The sequence below is a fragment of the Trichomonas vaginalis genome, chromosome IV (assembly GCF_026262505.1).
Source record: "Trichomonas vaginalis G3 chromosome IV, whole genome shotgun sequence".
NCBI classification, from domain to species: Eukaryota; Parabasalia; order Trichomonadida; family Trichomonadidae; genus Trichomonas; species Trichomonas vaginalis.
The window spans coordinates 28,169,864-28,187,270 of NC_067206.1; the positions used below are offsets into that span (position 1 = coordinate 28,169,864).

General features: G+C 34.7%; 4 protein-coding genes and 1 pseudogene across 5 annotated transcripts, besides 2 other annotated features; 3 read left to right on the top strand and 2 right to left on the bottom strand.

Annotated features, from left to right (window-relative positions):
• Nucleotides 1-1,266: 1,266 nt before the first annotated feature.
• Nucleotides 1,267-1,475: a mobile genetic element.
• A 2,297-nt stretch (nt 1,476-3,772) lies between these two features.
• On the top strand, nt 3,773-4,330 carry TVAGG3_0182930 (uncharacterized protein; the record flags this gene model as incomplete). Its single annotated transcript, XM_001316842.2, has 1 exon — nt 3,773-4,231. The coding sequence occupies one exon, from the start codon at nt 3,773-3,775 to the stop codon at nt 4,229-4,231; it is 459 nt and encodes a 152-aa protein (XP_001316877.1).
• Nucleotides 4,331-4,603: 273 nt separating this feature from the next.
• TVAGG3_0182940 (uncharacterized protein) lies at nt 4,604-6,520 on the top strand (the record flags this gene model as incomplete). The annotated part of the gene is made up of 1 exon (XM_001316843.1): nt 4,611-6,404. The coding sequence occupies one exon, from the start codon at nt 4,611-4,613 to the stop codon at nt 6,402-6,404; it is 1,794 nt and encodes a 597-aa protein (XP_001316878.1).
• A 732-nt stretch (nt 6,521-7,252) lies between these two features.
• On the bottom strand, nt 7,253-8,929 carry TVAGG3_0182950 (ankyrin repeat, PH and SEC7 domain containing protein SECG-related family; the record flags this gene model as incomplete). The annotated part of the gene is made up of 1 exon (XM_001316844.1): nt 7,253-8,929. The coding sequence occupies one exon, from the start codon at nt 8,927-8,929 to the stop codon at nt 7,253-7,255; it is 1,677 nt and encodes a 558-aa protein (XP_001316879.1).
• A 339-nt stretch (nt 8,930-9,268) lies between these two features.
• Nucleotides 9,269-9,389: a mobile genetic element.
• A 42-nt stretch (nt 9,390-9,431) lies between these two features.
• Nucleotides 9,432-11,233, bottom strand: TVAGG3_0182970 (vesicle docking involved in exocytosis; the record flags this gene model as incomplete). The annotated part of the gene is made up of 1 exon (XM_001316845.1): nt 9,496-11,220. One exon carries the CDS (start codon nt 11,218-11,220, stop codon nt 9,496-9,498), a length of 1,725 nt encoding a protein of 574 aa, XP_001316880.1.
• A 186-nt stretch (nt 11,234-11,419) lies between these two features.
• On the top strand, nt 11,420-17,372 carry TVAGG3_0182980 (annotated as a pseudogene). The gene has a single exon: nt 11,432-17,315. A coding segment is annotated over exon 1 (5,884 nt).
• Nucleotides 17,373-17,407: the final 35 nt, after the last annotated feature.

Genomic DNA, 17,407 nt, shown 5'->3' on the forward strand with positions numbered 1-17,407 from the left:
ATGACAAATACCAAAATTGCGTTAAATCTTTACGATCATTAAAAGAAAATGCAAAGGATCTTTCAATTGCAAGAGAGCAGATTTCAAAAGAATACAAAGAATTAAAAGAAGATAGAAAACAAATATTACAAGAGAGCATTGATGAACTTAAAGCGACTCTTTCACAAAATCTGCATCGCCTAGAAGCGGAAAGAACAAGTGGAGAATCATTTCAAATGTTGCAGACTCTAATTGAAGAGAGGAAGAAGAGAGACAATTTACTTAAGCAATATACTATTGTTAAACAGCAATTTCATCAAAAATTTATCAAAATTCGTGCAAATATGAATTCTCAGTTAATATGAATCCAAAATATCAAAAATACTGATCCACTAGCATAATGATCTTTGAACTATTTTATTTTATCATGTTTGTATTAAAAGTGCATTTCGATGTAACGCTTCTTTTTGTTTAAAACTATGAGCATGAAGTTTTGTCTGCAAATTTGTGCTATTAAGCACAAAGTATATGAATTTGTATCATTTTCTCAGCTATATTCCTAAAAAAAATGAATAGTTCTTAATGATTATTATTAACTTTGTAAATACTTAAGCAATTAATATTCCTGAAAAGAGTCAACAATCAACCAAATGTGGGAAGGCATTTTAAGTGATCACGAAAAACGAAGGTGTAATTGGATGAAACTGTACGTGAAGGATTGATGATCTTTGTCCAGAACAGTTTTTTATAATTCAAATCCATGTAGTATTACATATTCCCATCTGAGAGGCTGAATAGCTGGTCACGATTTTGAATTGATATTCAACCAGCTTTGAAATGCTGCCCTTATGAAATTTTTGATATTGCCTTTATCTGGAAACTGCGCTCTTCAATTATTTCAAGAAAATCGATGAGAAAATTCATCAAAGTGCGTTAGCGTTCAATTTTCGTTTTATCAAACTTGAAATTATAAGGGTTTCGTTTTGCTAAAATTGTCACTTTTATAGCATATTTGTTTTTGGATGTTTTGCGAAACCAAAAAAAACTATGATATACAATGTGTGTGTAAAGAAAATACTTTATTTACTAGTTAAAAAATCATTTGGTATTGATCAAGTTATTTTTTCTGGATAAGATATTATATGGATAATTGGATAGAAAATACAATTATATAATCTTGTACCTGGTTTAATTAAGCTAATTGTCATCAGAAACTTGTAATTTTTATGAATTTCAGATTTTCTTTTCATTACTGCTTTTCTTAATAGGTCAAGTTCTTATTTACGTTATAAAGTATGTAGGGCTGTACAAGATTTAAAAAAACATTGCCGGGTTACCGTAGAGGCCTAAAAAAATCGCGCCTCGGCGGCAAGCCGCCTCGGCATTAAGAATGCGCATCTAAATTTTTATATGTCCTTCTTTCTTTTATTTTTCCCTTCCCTTCCCTTTCTTTTCTTTTTCTTTTTTTTCCCTCCTCTTGCTCTCATTTACCTTTTTTTCCTTTTCTCATCATTTTTCAAAATTTTAAATTTTTATCAAAAATCTTGCCTATAAAAGCAGATTCTGGAACCTTTTAATGCCTCTTAATCAATATTATACAGCATAAAGCATATTAAATGAAAGTAATTACGTATAAATTTATTTTATTATCTTATTTATTAATTCTTTAGCATGTATTGTTTAATATTAACTTTTCTGTACATTAAATATGATATCTCCAAAGTATGAATGCCTTGTAACGAAACGAAAACTTAATTTTATGTTGAATATTTGTCACAAACATTAGATTATTAAAATATATGTTGGATATCCCTTAGTATGAGACTTCATGACTCTTGTAGTCTAACGTGAGCTTTGGATTGCAAGCTCTGTGGTTAACGAACATAAATTAATTGTAAAGTTTTCAAAATTTTTCATCGTTTCTATCAGCATCTATTTTTCCTTTAAAATAATATATTTGTATGAATACAATATTTAGTAATTTTTTTATTTCCCATAATTTCATTCAAAATTTCAGAAAAAATTAATTTCTATTCAATATTATTTCAGCTTCAAAACACTTCATTCTTATAGATGTTGATTCACTAAAGTGTGATACTCAATGTCTTATTTCAATGAAAATTGTTCTGCAAATTTATTTCACTTTTGACCTCACTTTTTCCGTAATTCAATTTTTTACTTTTAATATTTTAGATCTTCATAATATCATTTGAAAAATTAACCATATAAAAAAATCAAGTTAACAATTCACTTTTTCCGTAATTCAAAAATCAAAAATATAAATAATATATCTTTTTATCAAATATTATTATTATATTCTATGAAAAATGAGGTCCGGAAATTTTGCGGATTCCCGTAACTCAATTTTACGGAAAAAGTGCAGTAAACTATTCAAAGTACGGAAAAATTGGTGTAAACTAATGATTTTACGGTAAAATCACGGAAAGTCCCGGAAGAATATATGTGCCTATATGAAATTATACAAAAATGAATCAAACGCATTTTAAAAGATTGTTCTTGTATTATAAATGCTATTCGCAGATTTATTAGTTGAAGAAAATTACCAAATTTTTGCCGATTTACAAAAAATGATTTACAAAGCATATTTTTATAAGGCTTTAAAAATCTTTAAAATGTGACCGGTGACGGAAATCCATGGTAACCAACCGCGGTTCCCGTTTGGAATGCCATAAAAGTATGATATTTACAAATATCAAGTTATCATGTTTTTTGAGAAATTATGAGAAACAAACAAAAATGAAAAAGATAGGAATAGCAATGAATAGTGATGTGGGTATAGAAAATGTAAGAGATATGAATGCAAAGCAATCAGTATTTAGGATATTGACCATAGATTTCGAAAAAAAAATGCTGCATATTGAGCGAAAACTATGATTATATTATAAGGCTGTCATTTAAAGCATAATGAAACTATTCCCTTTTCATTTTAATCGAATAAGATAGTAAAGATTTTTGAATTAGCTAGAAACTGATGAGATGTTTTCACAAATCAGATTTTTAATCTCTATAATGCATAATTCACTCAATATCTCAATTTTGATATTGCGAGATATTTTTGCTATCGGTTTCGCAATTTTGACACAATAGCAAGAGGGTTCTATAAGCATTATTATCAACGTAGAATCTGAATATCATATCAGAAAATGTCGCAAATCTGATATTTACCCGACCAAATAGCAAAAATAATTGAATACTTTTCGCAAAAACTTTAAAAATCGATAAAAATATGAAATATAGATATTAAAGAGACTTTTTATATAATATTCATAAAGATTTTCCAAAAATATGATACCGCAAAATTAAAAAAGTGACGTCTTGAGTGGAGTCAAAGGTCGAAATTGCTAGCTAAATGTTTTTTTAGCGAAATTGCGTATTGTACGTTTTTTTCGCAAAACGAAAACCTTAGAAATTATGTTTAATTTCTACTTAGAAAGGCATCACATGAATGATGCAATTTGAAATAGACACAATTTTGAGTCTTTTAATTAGAAATCAATGAATTATCAACAATTTCAATATTACAATAATGTAAGTGTTACATAATTCTGTTAGAAAATATATATGTTGTGAATTTGATCAAGATATTCAACTTTTGAGAATGAACAAATCTATTTTTTTACCAAATCATTAAGAGATATGAGATCAATCGGTGAATTAAAATGAATCACCTCACAATATCATTTTACAACTTTAGAAAGATTTTATTTCATCTAATAACATCAGAAAAATTGAAACAACCATTCAATCAAAATTGAGACCTTAACGTACAGTAATGAAAAGCTCTTCATTTTTGATAAAAACACCGCTTCTAATTATGGAGAACATAACAGATAACTTAGAAATCCCTAAACCTAGGCTCACTAAGATAAATCATTCACAGTCAAGCCTATCTTGCCTTGTTATTAAAGAAAATCGATCGCCGTTAAGACTTGTTGCACAAAAGAGGAACATACAGGCAAGTAAAAAGATTAGATTGACACTACCAAAAGAGGATGGCGAGCCAATTGCTACAACTCCTGTTAAAGAAGTGAAACCAAGAAGAAAATCTCATGATGAAAATGCTTCTCCAATTAATTTCGTTCAAGATATAAGTTTAGATGAAGTATGCCATCCAAAAGGTCAAAAAAGAGCCACCACACCAATTAGAATACGACCATCAAAACGTTTTAGACCTACGTATATAGAATCATTAGAACCAATACCAGAAGGCCCTATATTTGCATTTCTTTAGATTCTTTGTTACTAACTTTTCTTATCTGATTTGTCTTGTTTTCGTTCTTAAAAGAAATTATACGGCTTTGTATTAGAAAATTGATACAATCATCTTCTATTACCATGTAAAACGTTATGTTTATTAAATATTAAGATAAAAATTTGCTATCTATATTAGTGAAGGAAACCTTGATTATTAAATGATTAAGCAACAGATATAGTGGAGGTGTATTTCTTTTCAAAAGATTCTTTAGATGATATTTTAAAAACCTATGAATATGGTGCAAAATCATAAAATACAGAATCCAAATGCTTCTACATCAACATTAGATCATATATCTGGGGTCCAATACCATTTTCTAAAGTCCAATAAAAAAAAGGTATCCGTTTACAAAATAATGCGAACTTTTGCTTTCATTCCTGATCAAGAAACATTAAAGAATGAAACAAAAGGTTCACCTTTTACAAGACCTAGTTGCCAGATTTCTGCAGATGGAAATGCTGTAACCATCGAAGATTCAACAACTGGTGAAAAATTTGCAATTACAAGAAATTTCGATCAAGTTTTCGATCATTTTCAAGATATACTTATGGAATGTCCAGAAAAAGAAACTAACAGATTAATAAGTTTATGCTCATCAAATTCTAAATTCACTCCAGAGCAAATTCTCGAAACATGCATACAATTCGCAAGATATTACATTCCTCCAGAAGGTGAAAAAGAATTTTTAATTTCATCCGGTTTAGTTTTCGATAAAAACGTTATTGATTACTTCGCTCTTGATAATTCCAAAGTAAAAGAGTTTGAATCGATTCCAATATATCATATTTCAGAAGCTGTTGACTTGATTTCTACAGCTCTTGAAGATAGAAAATCTTTTGAGAATTCATTATTCGTTTTTAGAATAGAATGTCAAGAATTCTTCTTCGAATGGGTTATTATCCCAAATGTTGATCAGAAGAACTCAGATTTTGTCTTAGACTTACCATCAAATCAGAAAATAGTATTTTATCTTCGTAAGATAGCTTCAATCATGCAAAATTCATTTGATCACTTCAGACGAGAATCTTCATGCTTCAGACTAATTGCTGATACATTTGTTGATATAAATACAACATGGGTTGCTCATCTCAATCCATATGCTAAACTAGCATCCAATGCCGCCATATTTAATGTACTCAACGCCTCTACAGAACCTCTCAAGAACAAATTTACATGCCAACGCAGCGAACTTTTTGCTCAGCATAAAGAAAACTTTGATCTGAATGACGATGACTCATACGCAGCCGAGAGGGAGTATAAACAACAATTAGAAGACCTTGGAGCTGAAGAAGTTCAGTTTGATGACGATAATGATTTATCAAATCAGACATCTCCTACAAAACTCTCCGCAAGCAACCAAAACATGAGAGGAAGTTCCATTGTTGTCCCTTACGGCGAATATACGAACAATGGCGAAGAGGAAGAAGAAGATTCTGAAGAAATGGAAAGAATGCAGCGTCTCAAAGAACTTCGAGAAAGCCACATGAACAAGAACAAAGACAAGAAGTCACGTGTTCAAAGGAGAGGAGAAGTCAACCACTCTATGGCTGAGTCGTCATCAGTTTACTCAAGGATGAGCCAACGCTCAAAATTGGCAGCAAAACTTGCCCAAATCAGAGCACGAAATATGAATATCGACGAAGAAGAGGAAGAAGAGGAAGAAGACACAAATTTAGAAGATGAAAAGGACAATAAGAATAAGAAGAAAGAATTGACCCCTCTTCAATTGCGTCAGAAGAGATTGGAGAAGCAAAGACTCCTGATATTTAGATGTCAAAAAGCTCTTAACGATGAAAATTCTACAACAGAAAAACTTTCTTCTCTCAATGATGAACTTCAGGCCGAATTAGAACATTGCAGAGAATTTAGATCAACTATCAAAGATGAAATTTCAAGAGTTCGAAAAGAACTGCAGCAAAAACAAAAGAAAGCTTCAGAACAGAGAAAAATTGCCGAAAAATACCAACAATTATATTTGGAAACTCATAATGACAGAATTCAACAAAAGTATCAGAATACTCGCCCTCATTATAAACCTGCAACTGTTGATAAGAATCCAGAGTATGCCAGAACAATCGCTCTTCTCCAGGCAGAAGTTAAGAAATTGGAGAAAGAAGTTAATGAACTTCAATCACATGTTGGAAATTAAATCTTAAATTTATCTTGATATTTTTTATTTATTAATTGGCGCACTTACCGCTTTTTGACATGCTGTCAAATTATCAACAAATCTTTATTTTAATAACAAAAAAGTATAGCATCCATATGAAATACTAGTCAAGACTCGGTCCTTAAAGATATAAATATCCAGACTCTGACTTATATTGACTTCAGAGTCTGGAAATACAATCTATTAACCTTTTTCAATTATCATTGATGGAGAAAGTTGAGAAAGGAGCCCTTTCTCAAAGTTAGGACTCCTTTCTCAGCTATCTCATAATGGACAGAGAGGTTATATCCAATTTTGAATTGAGATATTTTAAGATCTTTCAACTCTCACTGTTTATCACCTTTTTATATTTCATATTCAATATATTTCCTTTAAATAAGCAAATTTCATAATCAAATGCTCTTTGAAATATTATTATATCAATGAATACATATAAATGTTAAAACTATCAATGTTCATACATATAAATGTATAAGTAGTAAATATATTTTAGTATTTTATCAATCACTGTTTCTTATATCTAATATTTCTAACATTATTTAATAAATTTCTTTCAATATTAATTATAAACTTAAATCATTTTAATAACTTCATATAAAACACATGTGTGATCTCACCCATATATAAACGCTTATATTTATCCAACATTGATAAATATAATTTTTATATACTATGTTTCATCTTGTGCGCATCAATTATGATCTTCCCTTGGATGAGTTCTGATCACTGCCTAACATTCAACAAAAAATAATTTTTCCTATAACCATTTGTTTAATTTGAAAAAAAAATTGAGACCTTTAGTTTAAAATTTTGTCACTTTTGAACTTCTACTCTAAAGATTTTAGATACTTTTTTACATTATCTTTTGCAAGATCCATTGCTGCTTGTCCATTTTTGCTCTTTGCTTCTTTATCAGCTCCAATAGAGATAAGATATTTAACAACTTCAAGACGACCATTTCTTGATGCCCAAATGAGTGGAGTATCTCCATTTTTGCTCTTTGCTTCTTTATCAGCTCCAATAGAGATAAGATATTTAACAACTTCAAGACGACCATTTCTTGATGCCCAAATGAGTGGAGTATCTCCATTTTTGCTCTTTGCTTCTTTATCAGCTCCAATAGAGATAAGATATTTAACAACTTCAAGATGACCATTAGCTGATGCAATAATGAGTGGAGTATATCCATTTTTGCTCTTTGCTTCTTTATCAGCTCCAACAGAGATAAGATATTTAACAACTTCAAGATGACCGAATATTGAAGCACACATGAGTGGAGTATTTCCATCATTACTCTTTGCTTCTTTATCAGCTCCATTAGAGATAAGATATTGAACAACTTCAAGATGACCTTCTTCTGATGCTTTAATGAGTGGAGTCATTCCCCAATTATCCTTTGCTTCTTTATCAGCTCCATTAGAGATAAGATATTGAACAACTTCAAGATGACCTTCTTCTGATGCTTTAATGAGTGGAGTCATTCCCCAATTATCCTTTGCTTCTTTATCAGCTCCATTAGAGATAAGATATTGAACAACTTCAAGATGACCATTAAAAGATGATAAATGGAGCGGAGTCTGATTATTTTTGTTTTTAACTTCTTTATCGCAGCCATGCTCAATCAGAGATTTAGCGAGTGCAAGATTTCCTTTTTCACATGATTCCAATAAGATATTATTACGAAATTCATCATCATTTTTATTTAGAATGTCTTCACATACTGTTTCAAATAAAGTTTGATCAACTTTTCTTGAAAGATCATCAAGATATTTGAAAATGTTTTGATAATCGCTTGGAATGAAATAACGAGTATGATCGTATTTGCTGTTTCTTGATCTAAGTAATGAATCATGAAGAGATTTGATAATATTGAAATAGTTGTTTTCATCACTAATGACAAGATTTTTATTGATGACTTGTTCACTGCAAAATTCGAAATGAATGTATTCAACGAGTGGTGAGAAAATTTCACTTTCGTTAATGAGAGAGAATATGAAATTTGCTATCGAATCCTCATCTTTGATTAATAGTTTATCATTATTAAAAATACTTTGAATGATATCAAATCCGAGTTTCTTCGAAATTGATTTTAGATCATCTTGATCAATCTCGTAGAAATGAGAAGAAATGAAATCAACACATTCTGATATTTTACTATCAGAACAAATATCAAAATAAATCTCGAGTAGTTGAACACAGTTATTTTTGTCGAGAACCTGTGTTTTATATGGATCAATCAGTTCTTGTATTCCGAGTTTATTTCCGATGTAGAAAAGATCTTTCGATATTGTATCATTGCATTCAAATTCTGTTTTATTATATTGTAATATCTCTTTCAACACTTCATATGTTTCTTGTGATTCTACTTTCGTTTTGATATCGATCTTTAGTGTATTGTTATCTAAAACATAAGTATTGTAAATCATTTGAGAAAATGCAACAGCGAAATATTTATTTATTTGTATTTCAACATTGTTTACAGTTAATATAACTCTTTCATTCATTTTGAAACCATGAACCCGTTCCAACATATGATTCTTTAGTTGGATTATTACCATATTTGCTTTAAAAAAATGCTTGAAAATTTAAATCCATATTCTTATTCAAAAAAATTGTTGGAAAATTTCTGGGTCCCGGACAGGCCAAATAAAACCTATCGTCGTTTCAAAAATAGTGGTCGAGATGGTGTTTTACTAAGACGAAAATGAAGAATTTAATTGTTAAAATTAACATCACATTCCTTGAATTCCAAAATGATAATTATTCGTTATCATCAAAATTATCGGGATCGATATTTCTCGCTTGAGCTAAAAAGAGATAATTTGCTCGAAAGCCACCCTTAAGGCTGCATATAAAGCCCATCTGGCTTTAATTCAATATTTTGACAACTGGCGTGAATCGTTATTGAAAACCAACCTTAAACATCCTAATTGAATGCCATATCATAAGGGCGTAAGGACACCCCTTTAAAAAAATATCTGTTGTTATTAGTACAAATATATGCTTCAATTTTAACTTGCGCTACTATGATTAAGAATATATATAAACACAAATCATTTTACTTAAATAATCAGTTTCTTGCAGCAGGAGGGAACAAATCTGAAATCAGTTGGTTTCCGTTGATCTTTTCAGAAGCTCCAATAATGAACTCCACTGTCTGGCTGAGTCTTCCGATATTCCTGAGTATTCCAACTTCAGACAATGCTACTCCTCCAACGAAGAAAACCAAAACTCTCCTTTTCTCTCCTTCACCAATTTTCGGACATTGCCCAATTTGAGAAACCGGGACAACTTTGTTGTCGTAAGCCCTCTGCACAGCTGCCCAGTTCCCGCTGACAGCAGCTTGTACAATCCTCACTGAAGGAGGGACAAAACCTTGAAGTGGCTCTTTGACCGGGTCATCTTCTTCTGGGAAAATTTTGAGCTCTTTCAAAATCGGACCAAATTTGATAGGAAACGGAGAGCTCGAAATGAACTTGAGGTGCTCAAGGGCAATAAGCATCGGCTGGCATTCTAATCCGAATTCTGAACAGGCTTCTTTTTGAATGTAATTTACGGTTTTCTTTGAAAGGGTTTGTCCAACGATGTTTTCGAGGCAAAGGAGTCTTAGAGCTGTGCACCAGTCATTCCAGACTGTTACTAAGTTCTCGGCAAAGTCTAAAAGGCTGTCGCCGTTTTTGACTAAGAAGAATTCTTTTGTAATCATTGTATTATACGATGGATAGAGATCTAAGATCTTCTGGATAGCAGCACTGATGACATTGAGGTGGGATTCGAACTTGGCTTTGAGATCTCCCATTTTCTTCGCATGGACAAGGTATTCCATTTTTTGTTTCACGGAAGTTTCAGTGTGGAGAGCATCTATCGAGGCTTGCAGCTCATTAACAGTATTGCGGATTGTATCTGTGGCCTTCTCGAGGTTCAACATGCGAGTTTGTCTGAAAATATCCGAACGATCGGAAAGAGTAAGGGATTTTTCAGGAATAGTGCCATCAGGAGGTACGCATATGCCGTAGTTAATACCAAATGACTCATCAATGAGGCCTTCGACTGTAGTTTGAGACATTAATGGGGTATATAAATCTGCCATTCGATCTATGAGGATAAGAGTATCGATTTGTGGTGTAGCTGTTCTCAGAGCGTTCGTAGTTTCATTCATTGTGTCCATAACGCGTTGAACTCTAACTGCATTTGAACCAACAGTATAAACTTCAGGAATTCGTCCGAATACGGTTTGTAGTTTGGCTAGAGCACGACCCGCATTATATATTTCACTGTAATCGTGGTCAACAGCTTGTTGTAGAAAAGTTCTGTAACCAGGCATCAAAAAGAAGTCATCTTCTACTGGTAAGAAGTCTGCATGGAAGTCAAAGATAGATATTTCGACAGAAGGATTGTTAGGAATAGAATCTTGAAGGGCGATGAAGCCATTAAGTGAAAATATTTGTTGGCAAACAAGTGTGTAACGTGGAATTAGGAGAACAACTTTCGTATAATTGGGAATATTCTTAAAACATTCACAAAGATTCTTTAAACTCTTAGGATCTCCAGGTGAAATAAAGAATACTGTCTTTTTGCTTTCTGATCTAGTAACATTTTCCAAAATAACTTTCTTTTCGATATATTTTTGCATAAGTTGCGGATTAATCAATGAAAAAACAAAATTTGTCAAATATTTCGGAAAAACTAAATGTCTAGGTTCTGGAAATTTCTGAGCGATTTCATCAAATTCTGCATTAGCTTGATCTATAAATAATTTCATGGAAATACCACCTTGTGGTATTGGGGCATCCATTTTTAAATTTTTTTGATTTGTAAACTAATAAATTTATTTGTCAGTTTACAAATAAGAAAAATTTGTCAGTTTACAAGATTATTTTTTTGTAAACATAAAAAGTGACGATTTACAAAATTAGGCACTTTTTTTGGAGTTCCATCAACAAATTTTGTTTTTCCCCCTCTCAAAGTAATATTTTTAAAATTTTGTCACATTTTCAAAATTCATCATGTCCGCTCCACCATGGCAAGGGGTGGGCTTTAATTCATGGCTCAGAGGTATAGTTTCAAGTCTTGTACAAGATGCCGTAGACGAATGTACAACCGAGTGTAAAAGAATTTTATTATCGAATCAAACCAACGACGAGATACAATTCCCTTTACTTGAATTACTCGGTGACAACTCATTCGAAGCTATCGAGCTATTCTTGACAAATCGCGATGCTATTCTTAGAGAAGCCGCAGAAGAATCACACAGAGCTGCTTCCCATAGCAGGACACCAGTACCAAGGATGCAAAAGAAAACATCAGCTGCGCTTGCTTCTCAGAGTAGTTTCGAAACAACAACTGAAATCAACTATTCAAGGTATGATCTTTCAGCAACAACAATTAAAAAGCCAAACATCAAGCGTAAGAAGATTACAGACTGTCCTAAGTGGGTTCACCAATGTTTCCCTTACACAGACACTTTTAATGATATTCAGTCCCAAGTCTTCGATGTAGGCTTCAATACCAACGAAAACATGCTTGTCTGCGCTCCAACAGGCGCTGGTAAGACAAACGTGGCTCTTTTGACCATTTTACATGAAATACAAAAACATATCGTAATTCAACCGGGAATTCCACCTCATCTTGATGACTCGGATTTCCTGATCGTATACATTACTCCTATGAAGGCTCTGGCCCTCGAAATTACCGACAAATTCAGATCTGCCCTCAAACATCTCAAAATCATCGTCCATGAATACACAGGCGATACATCGTTAACATCATTAGAATTAGACAGATCCCATATACTCGTTGCCACTCCAGAAAAGTGGGATGTCGCTACAAGAAAAGCCGGAGAAAATGCTCCAGCCGCCAGACTGAAACTACTGATTATCGATGAAATCCACTTACTCCAGGATGAACGTGGCCCTGTTCTCGAAGCTCTTGTGGCCAGAACTCTTCGCCAAGTCGAACAACAACAATCAATGATCAGAATTGTCGGTCTTTCCGCTACATTACCTAACTACACGGATGTCGCAAACTTCCTGCGCGTCAATGACCAAGGAATGTTCTTCTTTGGCCCAGAATACCGACCAGTTCCCCTTGCAATGACAATTGTCGGCGCAAAAGACACAACAAAGACAAAAACAGTTGAACAATCAGAAGTTCTCAACGAGCTTTTGTCGCAAGGCAAGGAAAAGGACATTGCGCAGATAGATGTGGTCGCAATTGACTTATTAAGGGAAATTATTGATGATGGACAACAAGTTTTGGTTTTCGTGCACACGAGACAGGAGACATCCAATTTCGCGCAGTTAATAGCAAGAAATATTAAGATCCAAGTTTCTAAAGACGTATCAAAATTATTAACAAAAAGAAATTGCCAATCACAACTGAGAGATGCATTATCTAAGGGTATTGGCATACACCATGCAGGTCTACCACGTCAGGATCGCATTTTCGTTGAACAACTCTTTAGAACAAATTCTATCCAAATTTTAGTATGCACTGCAACATTGGCTTGGGGTGTAAACCTTCCAGCGCATACAGTTATCATCAAAGGTACACAAGTTTATAACCAAGACCGTGGTGGTTTTGAAGATATCGGTATTTTGGATGTTCATCAGATGTTTGGTCGAGCCGGTAGACCACAATTCGACACATCCGGCCATGCCATATTAATTACTCAAGAGAAAATCGTCAGCAAATACCTTTCTTCCCTTTTCTATTCAGATCCAATCGAATCAAAGTTCCAAAAGCGCCTGGAAGACTTCCTAAACGCCGAGATTGCATTAGGAACAGTCACTTCCAGACGAGATGCTTTGATTTGGGCAAGATATACCTTCATGTACTGCAGATTACCAGATGATTCAATCACAAACTCCAGATTAGATTCAGCGATTGCCGCTCTTAACGATAACTTAATGATTCGAACCACATTAGTCACACAATCCTTACAACCTACTCATTTAGGCCAAGTTGCTTCAATTCATTACATTCCTTTCACCGCCGTTCGTCATTTCAACGACACATTGCACGGTAAAATGGATGAATCACAGCTTCTTGACGCCGTTTTCACATCCGACATCTTTGGTTCACTCATTGTCCGTAAGAACGAGTACGACGAAATGGAAGGTTACCAACCAATCATCCCTATCAACTCATCCGTTGAAGAAATTTCTGGTAAGATGAACTATCTTTTGCAGACATACATCTCACGAGATCACTTAAAGACTGCTTCATTACAATTAGACCAACAATGGATGGCCGACAACATGAGTCGAATCTTTGATGCTATCTTCGAGCTTTGTATTGAGAAAGGCTGGTGTTTCATGGCTAACTTCTCATTAGATCTTTGCAAAATGGTGGGAAACCGTATGTGGTGGTGCCGCCAGCGAATTGACCATCCATTACGTCAGTTGATGACATTTCCAAAAGACGACCAACTTATCTACAAGATCCAGTTTTTAGGATTAGAACTCGATGATTTGCGGTCAGCCGATTTAGGTGAATTAAAGTCAATGTTCCGTAATGAACAAATGGCAATCAACGCACAAGACATTGCACGCAAATTCCCTATTGTCGAAATCGACACTCGTTATCAACCGATTTCCGATCAAATCATCAACATCATCATCGAAGCATCATTTCCATTCAAATGGGATCCACATGTTACTCACGACACATTGAGTTTCTGGATCTTCATTGAAGACGGTAACGGAGAAAAGATGTATCTTGCTCAAGAAGTCCAAATTGATCGACATCTTGCTAATGATGGCTTCAAATTCGAATACCTTGTTCCAGTTTGTGAAAGTCATAAGTATTTAGTTACTATGACATCTAGCCGCTTTTTAGGTGTTGGTGATTCACAATCCATTTACATCAAAAACTCAGACCGTGCTACATTCGATAGTTTCGAATCTAATCCACCTAATTTGCGTCCACTCCCAGTTACATCTATTGAAAACATTGAACATCGAAAACTGTTTGGTTTTGAGTTCTTTAACCCAGTCCAGTCACAAGTTTTCTTCCAGACATATCGCACAGACGAAAATCTCCTGATTTGCGCTCCTACAGCTGCAGGCAAGACATCAATTGCCGAACTTGCGATTTGTCGCCTTTTCTCAACACATCCCGAACAAAAAGCAGTTTACCTGGCTCCTCTTAAAGCTATTGTCACAGAACGTGTTCAAGACTGGCGCATGAAATTCGGTGATAAATTGATTGAATTGACAGGTGAATTCACCCCAGATTCTAATGCTATTGCTAAAGCAAGTCTTATTGTTGCCACACCAGAGAAATGGGATGCCGTTTCTCGTGGATTTGTTGTTCGTCGTTTTGTCCAAACAGTTGGTTTAGTTGTTATTGATGAAGCACATTTACTTGGCACAGACCGTGGCCACATCATTGAAGCAGTTGTTGACCGAATGAAATCGATGCCAACTAAAGTCCGATTCATTGGTTTGAGCACATGTTTATCCAATCCACTTGATGTTGCAGAGTTCTTAGGTGTTTCTCATCGTGGTACATACAACTTCCCCCCACAAATGCGCGCTGTTCCATTGAAGACATTCATCCGTGGATTCCCTGGTCGTCATTTCTGTCCTCGAATGGCATCTATGAACAAACCACTTTCAGATGCTATCCGTGAGTACTCTAATGACAAACCAACACTTGTTTTCGTTCCATCACGTCGTCAGACTCGTTTGACAGCATTCGACCTTATTTCATACGCAACGAACAGAGGCGAACCATTCTATTACACTACACCAGAGACCGCATTGGCCAGCCAGAAAGTTCAAGACCAAACATTGTCACTGTCTTAGTTTAGGTATTGGTTTGCATCACGCAGGTTTAGTTTCCAGTGACTGCGAGATTGTTGAAGAATTGTTTGCATCAGGAAAGATGAAGTTGTTAGTTGCTACAGCCACATTGGCATGGGGTGTCAATCTTCCTGCACATTTTGTTGTCATCAAAGGCACTGAGTTCCACGACGCTAAGACATGCCAATACGTTCCATACTCTAGCACTGAAATGCAGCAGATGATGGGTCGTGCTGGTCGTCCTCAGTTCGACACAGAAGGCATTGTCATGATTCTTTGCGAGGAAGGTCGTAAAGATTTCTTGAAGCGATTCATCAACTCTCCTCTTCCAGTCGAATCTAACTTATTCGAACACGCTAGTGAACACGCCAATGCTGAGATTGCATCAGGTCGTATCAAATCTAAGAAGTCACTTATGTCATGGCTTAAACGTTCATTCTTTGCAATCCGTCTTGATAAGAATCCCGGTTATTACGAGAACATCACATTGGAAGAAGTTTCATCGAACATCATCAAAGCGTTGACAGACAAACACTGCATCAGTGTCAACTTGGAAGGACACATCAATCCAACACCAGAAGGACGCATTGCATCCATCTTCTATGTCTCTCCCGACGACGTTAAGTTGTTTATTGATCGCATGAATGAGTCATCCAATGTTGTTTCTCTTCTTCGTCTTATCTGCATGGCACAGGAATTCAAACAAGTCCCAGTTCGTCACTCAGAAGACGAAGTTGTCATGGACATGACTCCACGCTTCAAGACCGAAGATCCCATTGATTCTCCTCACACCAAAGCATTCTTCATGTGCCAGTACTACTTTTCTCGTCGTGAGATGCCTATTCCCGATTTCATCACCGATTTGGCATCGGTTCTTGACCAAGCTCTTCGAATTGTCGGATGTTTCTCGGAGATCGCCGCCATCCGAGGCGAACTTAACGCCGTCATCAATGCAAGCATTCTCACCCAGATGCTTGTCCAAGGCTGCTGGCACGACCAGAACTCTATCCAAGCATTAGTTGATGTTCAGTTATTCAAACAACTTCAGCAACAAAACATCAACTTGCTTCCTCAAATCTTGTTCAAAGACACACCTCTTCCAGGCACCGAATTCATCAAAGATCGAGTTGTTCTTTTCAAGAACAAGTCACATTTGATTTCCACCAACGGCATGGCAGTCCGTATCACATTGGAACACATCTCAGGAACACTTGGTTCACAAGTCATTTCTCCACACTTCACGCGTAAAGGTATCCAAAGTCTTTTCATTCTTGTTGGCGATCCATCCACAGGTAAGTTGTTTGGTCACCGCCGTGTTCAACTTAAGAAGGAAACACATGTTGTCACCATCCAATGCCAAGAAAGAATTCCAGGAAGTGCATGGATTTACATGCTTTCCGATTGTTACCTTGGCATTGACCAGATGTATCCGATCATTTCATCAGAGATGAACAACTTGAAATCAGCAAGTGGAAAACTTGTTGAATCACATCTTGAATTCGATTCTCATCTTGTCCAAATCGACCGCAACCGTAATCGAAAGAAACGAGATATATTCCTTAAGAAACCAGATTCCAATCCAGAACAACAACCACAACAAAATGAAACATCCAAACCAAAACAACAAGAACAACAAAACAAGGACAAAGACAAAGATCAAGATAAAACCGGAAACAAAAACAAACAGAATCAAAAGAAACAACAAAATCAAAACCAAAAGAATAAGAAACAGAAACAGAAAACGAATTTTGCAGAGTATGTTGGTGATGAACATAAAACAGAAGAAAAACCAAAACATCCAGAATCTCAAAAACAAAATTCTAAGTTCGCCGAGTACAAACCACCGAGATCTTCCGAAGAACAAAGTAACAATAATAACAACAATAAGAATAACAAGAACAAGAAACTTCAACAGTCAGTTCACGAAATCAGAATCGAGCGTCCTAAACGAGATGAACCTCATCTTGATATTCCCGAAGGTGTTCGTAACGAAAACTTTGAAGCACATCGAAACGAAGAAGTTCGTCGTCAACCAAGAACTCGTTCCCGTGGTGGTGGTCGAGGTAACATCGACATTAGATAAATTTGTATTTATATATATCTATATATATTTATGTTATATTACAAATAAAACATATCTTTTTATTTATTTATCTCCATAACAACTTAAATTAT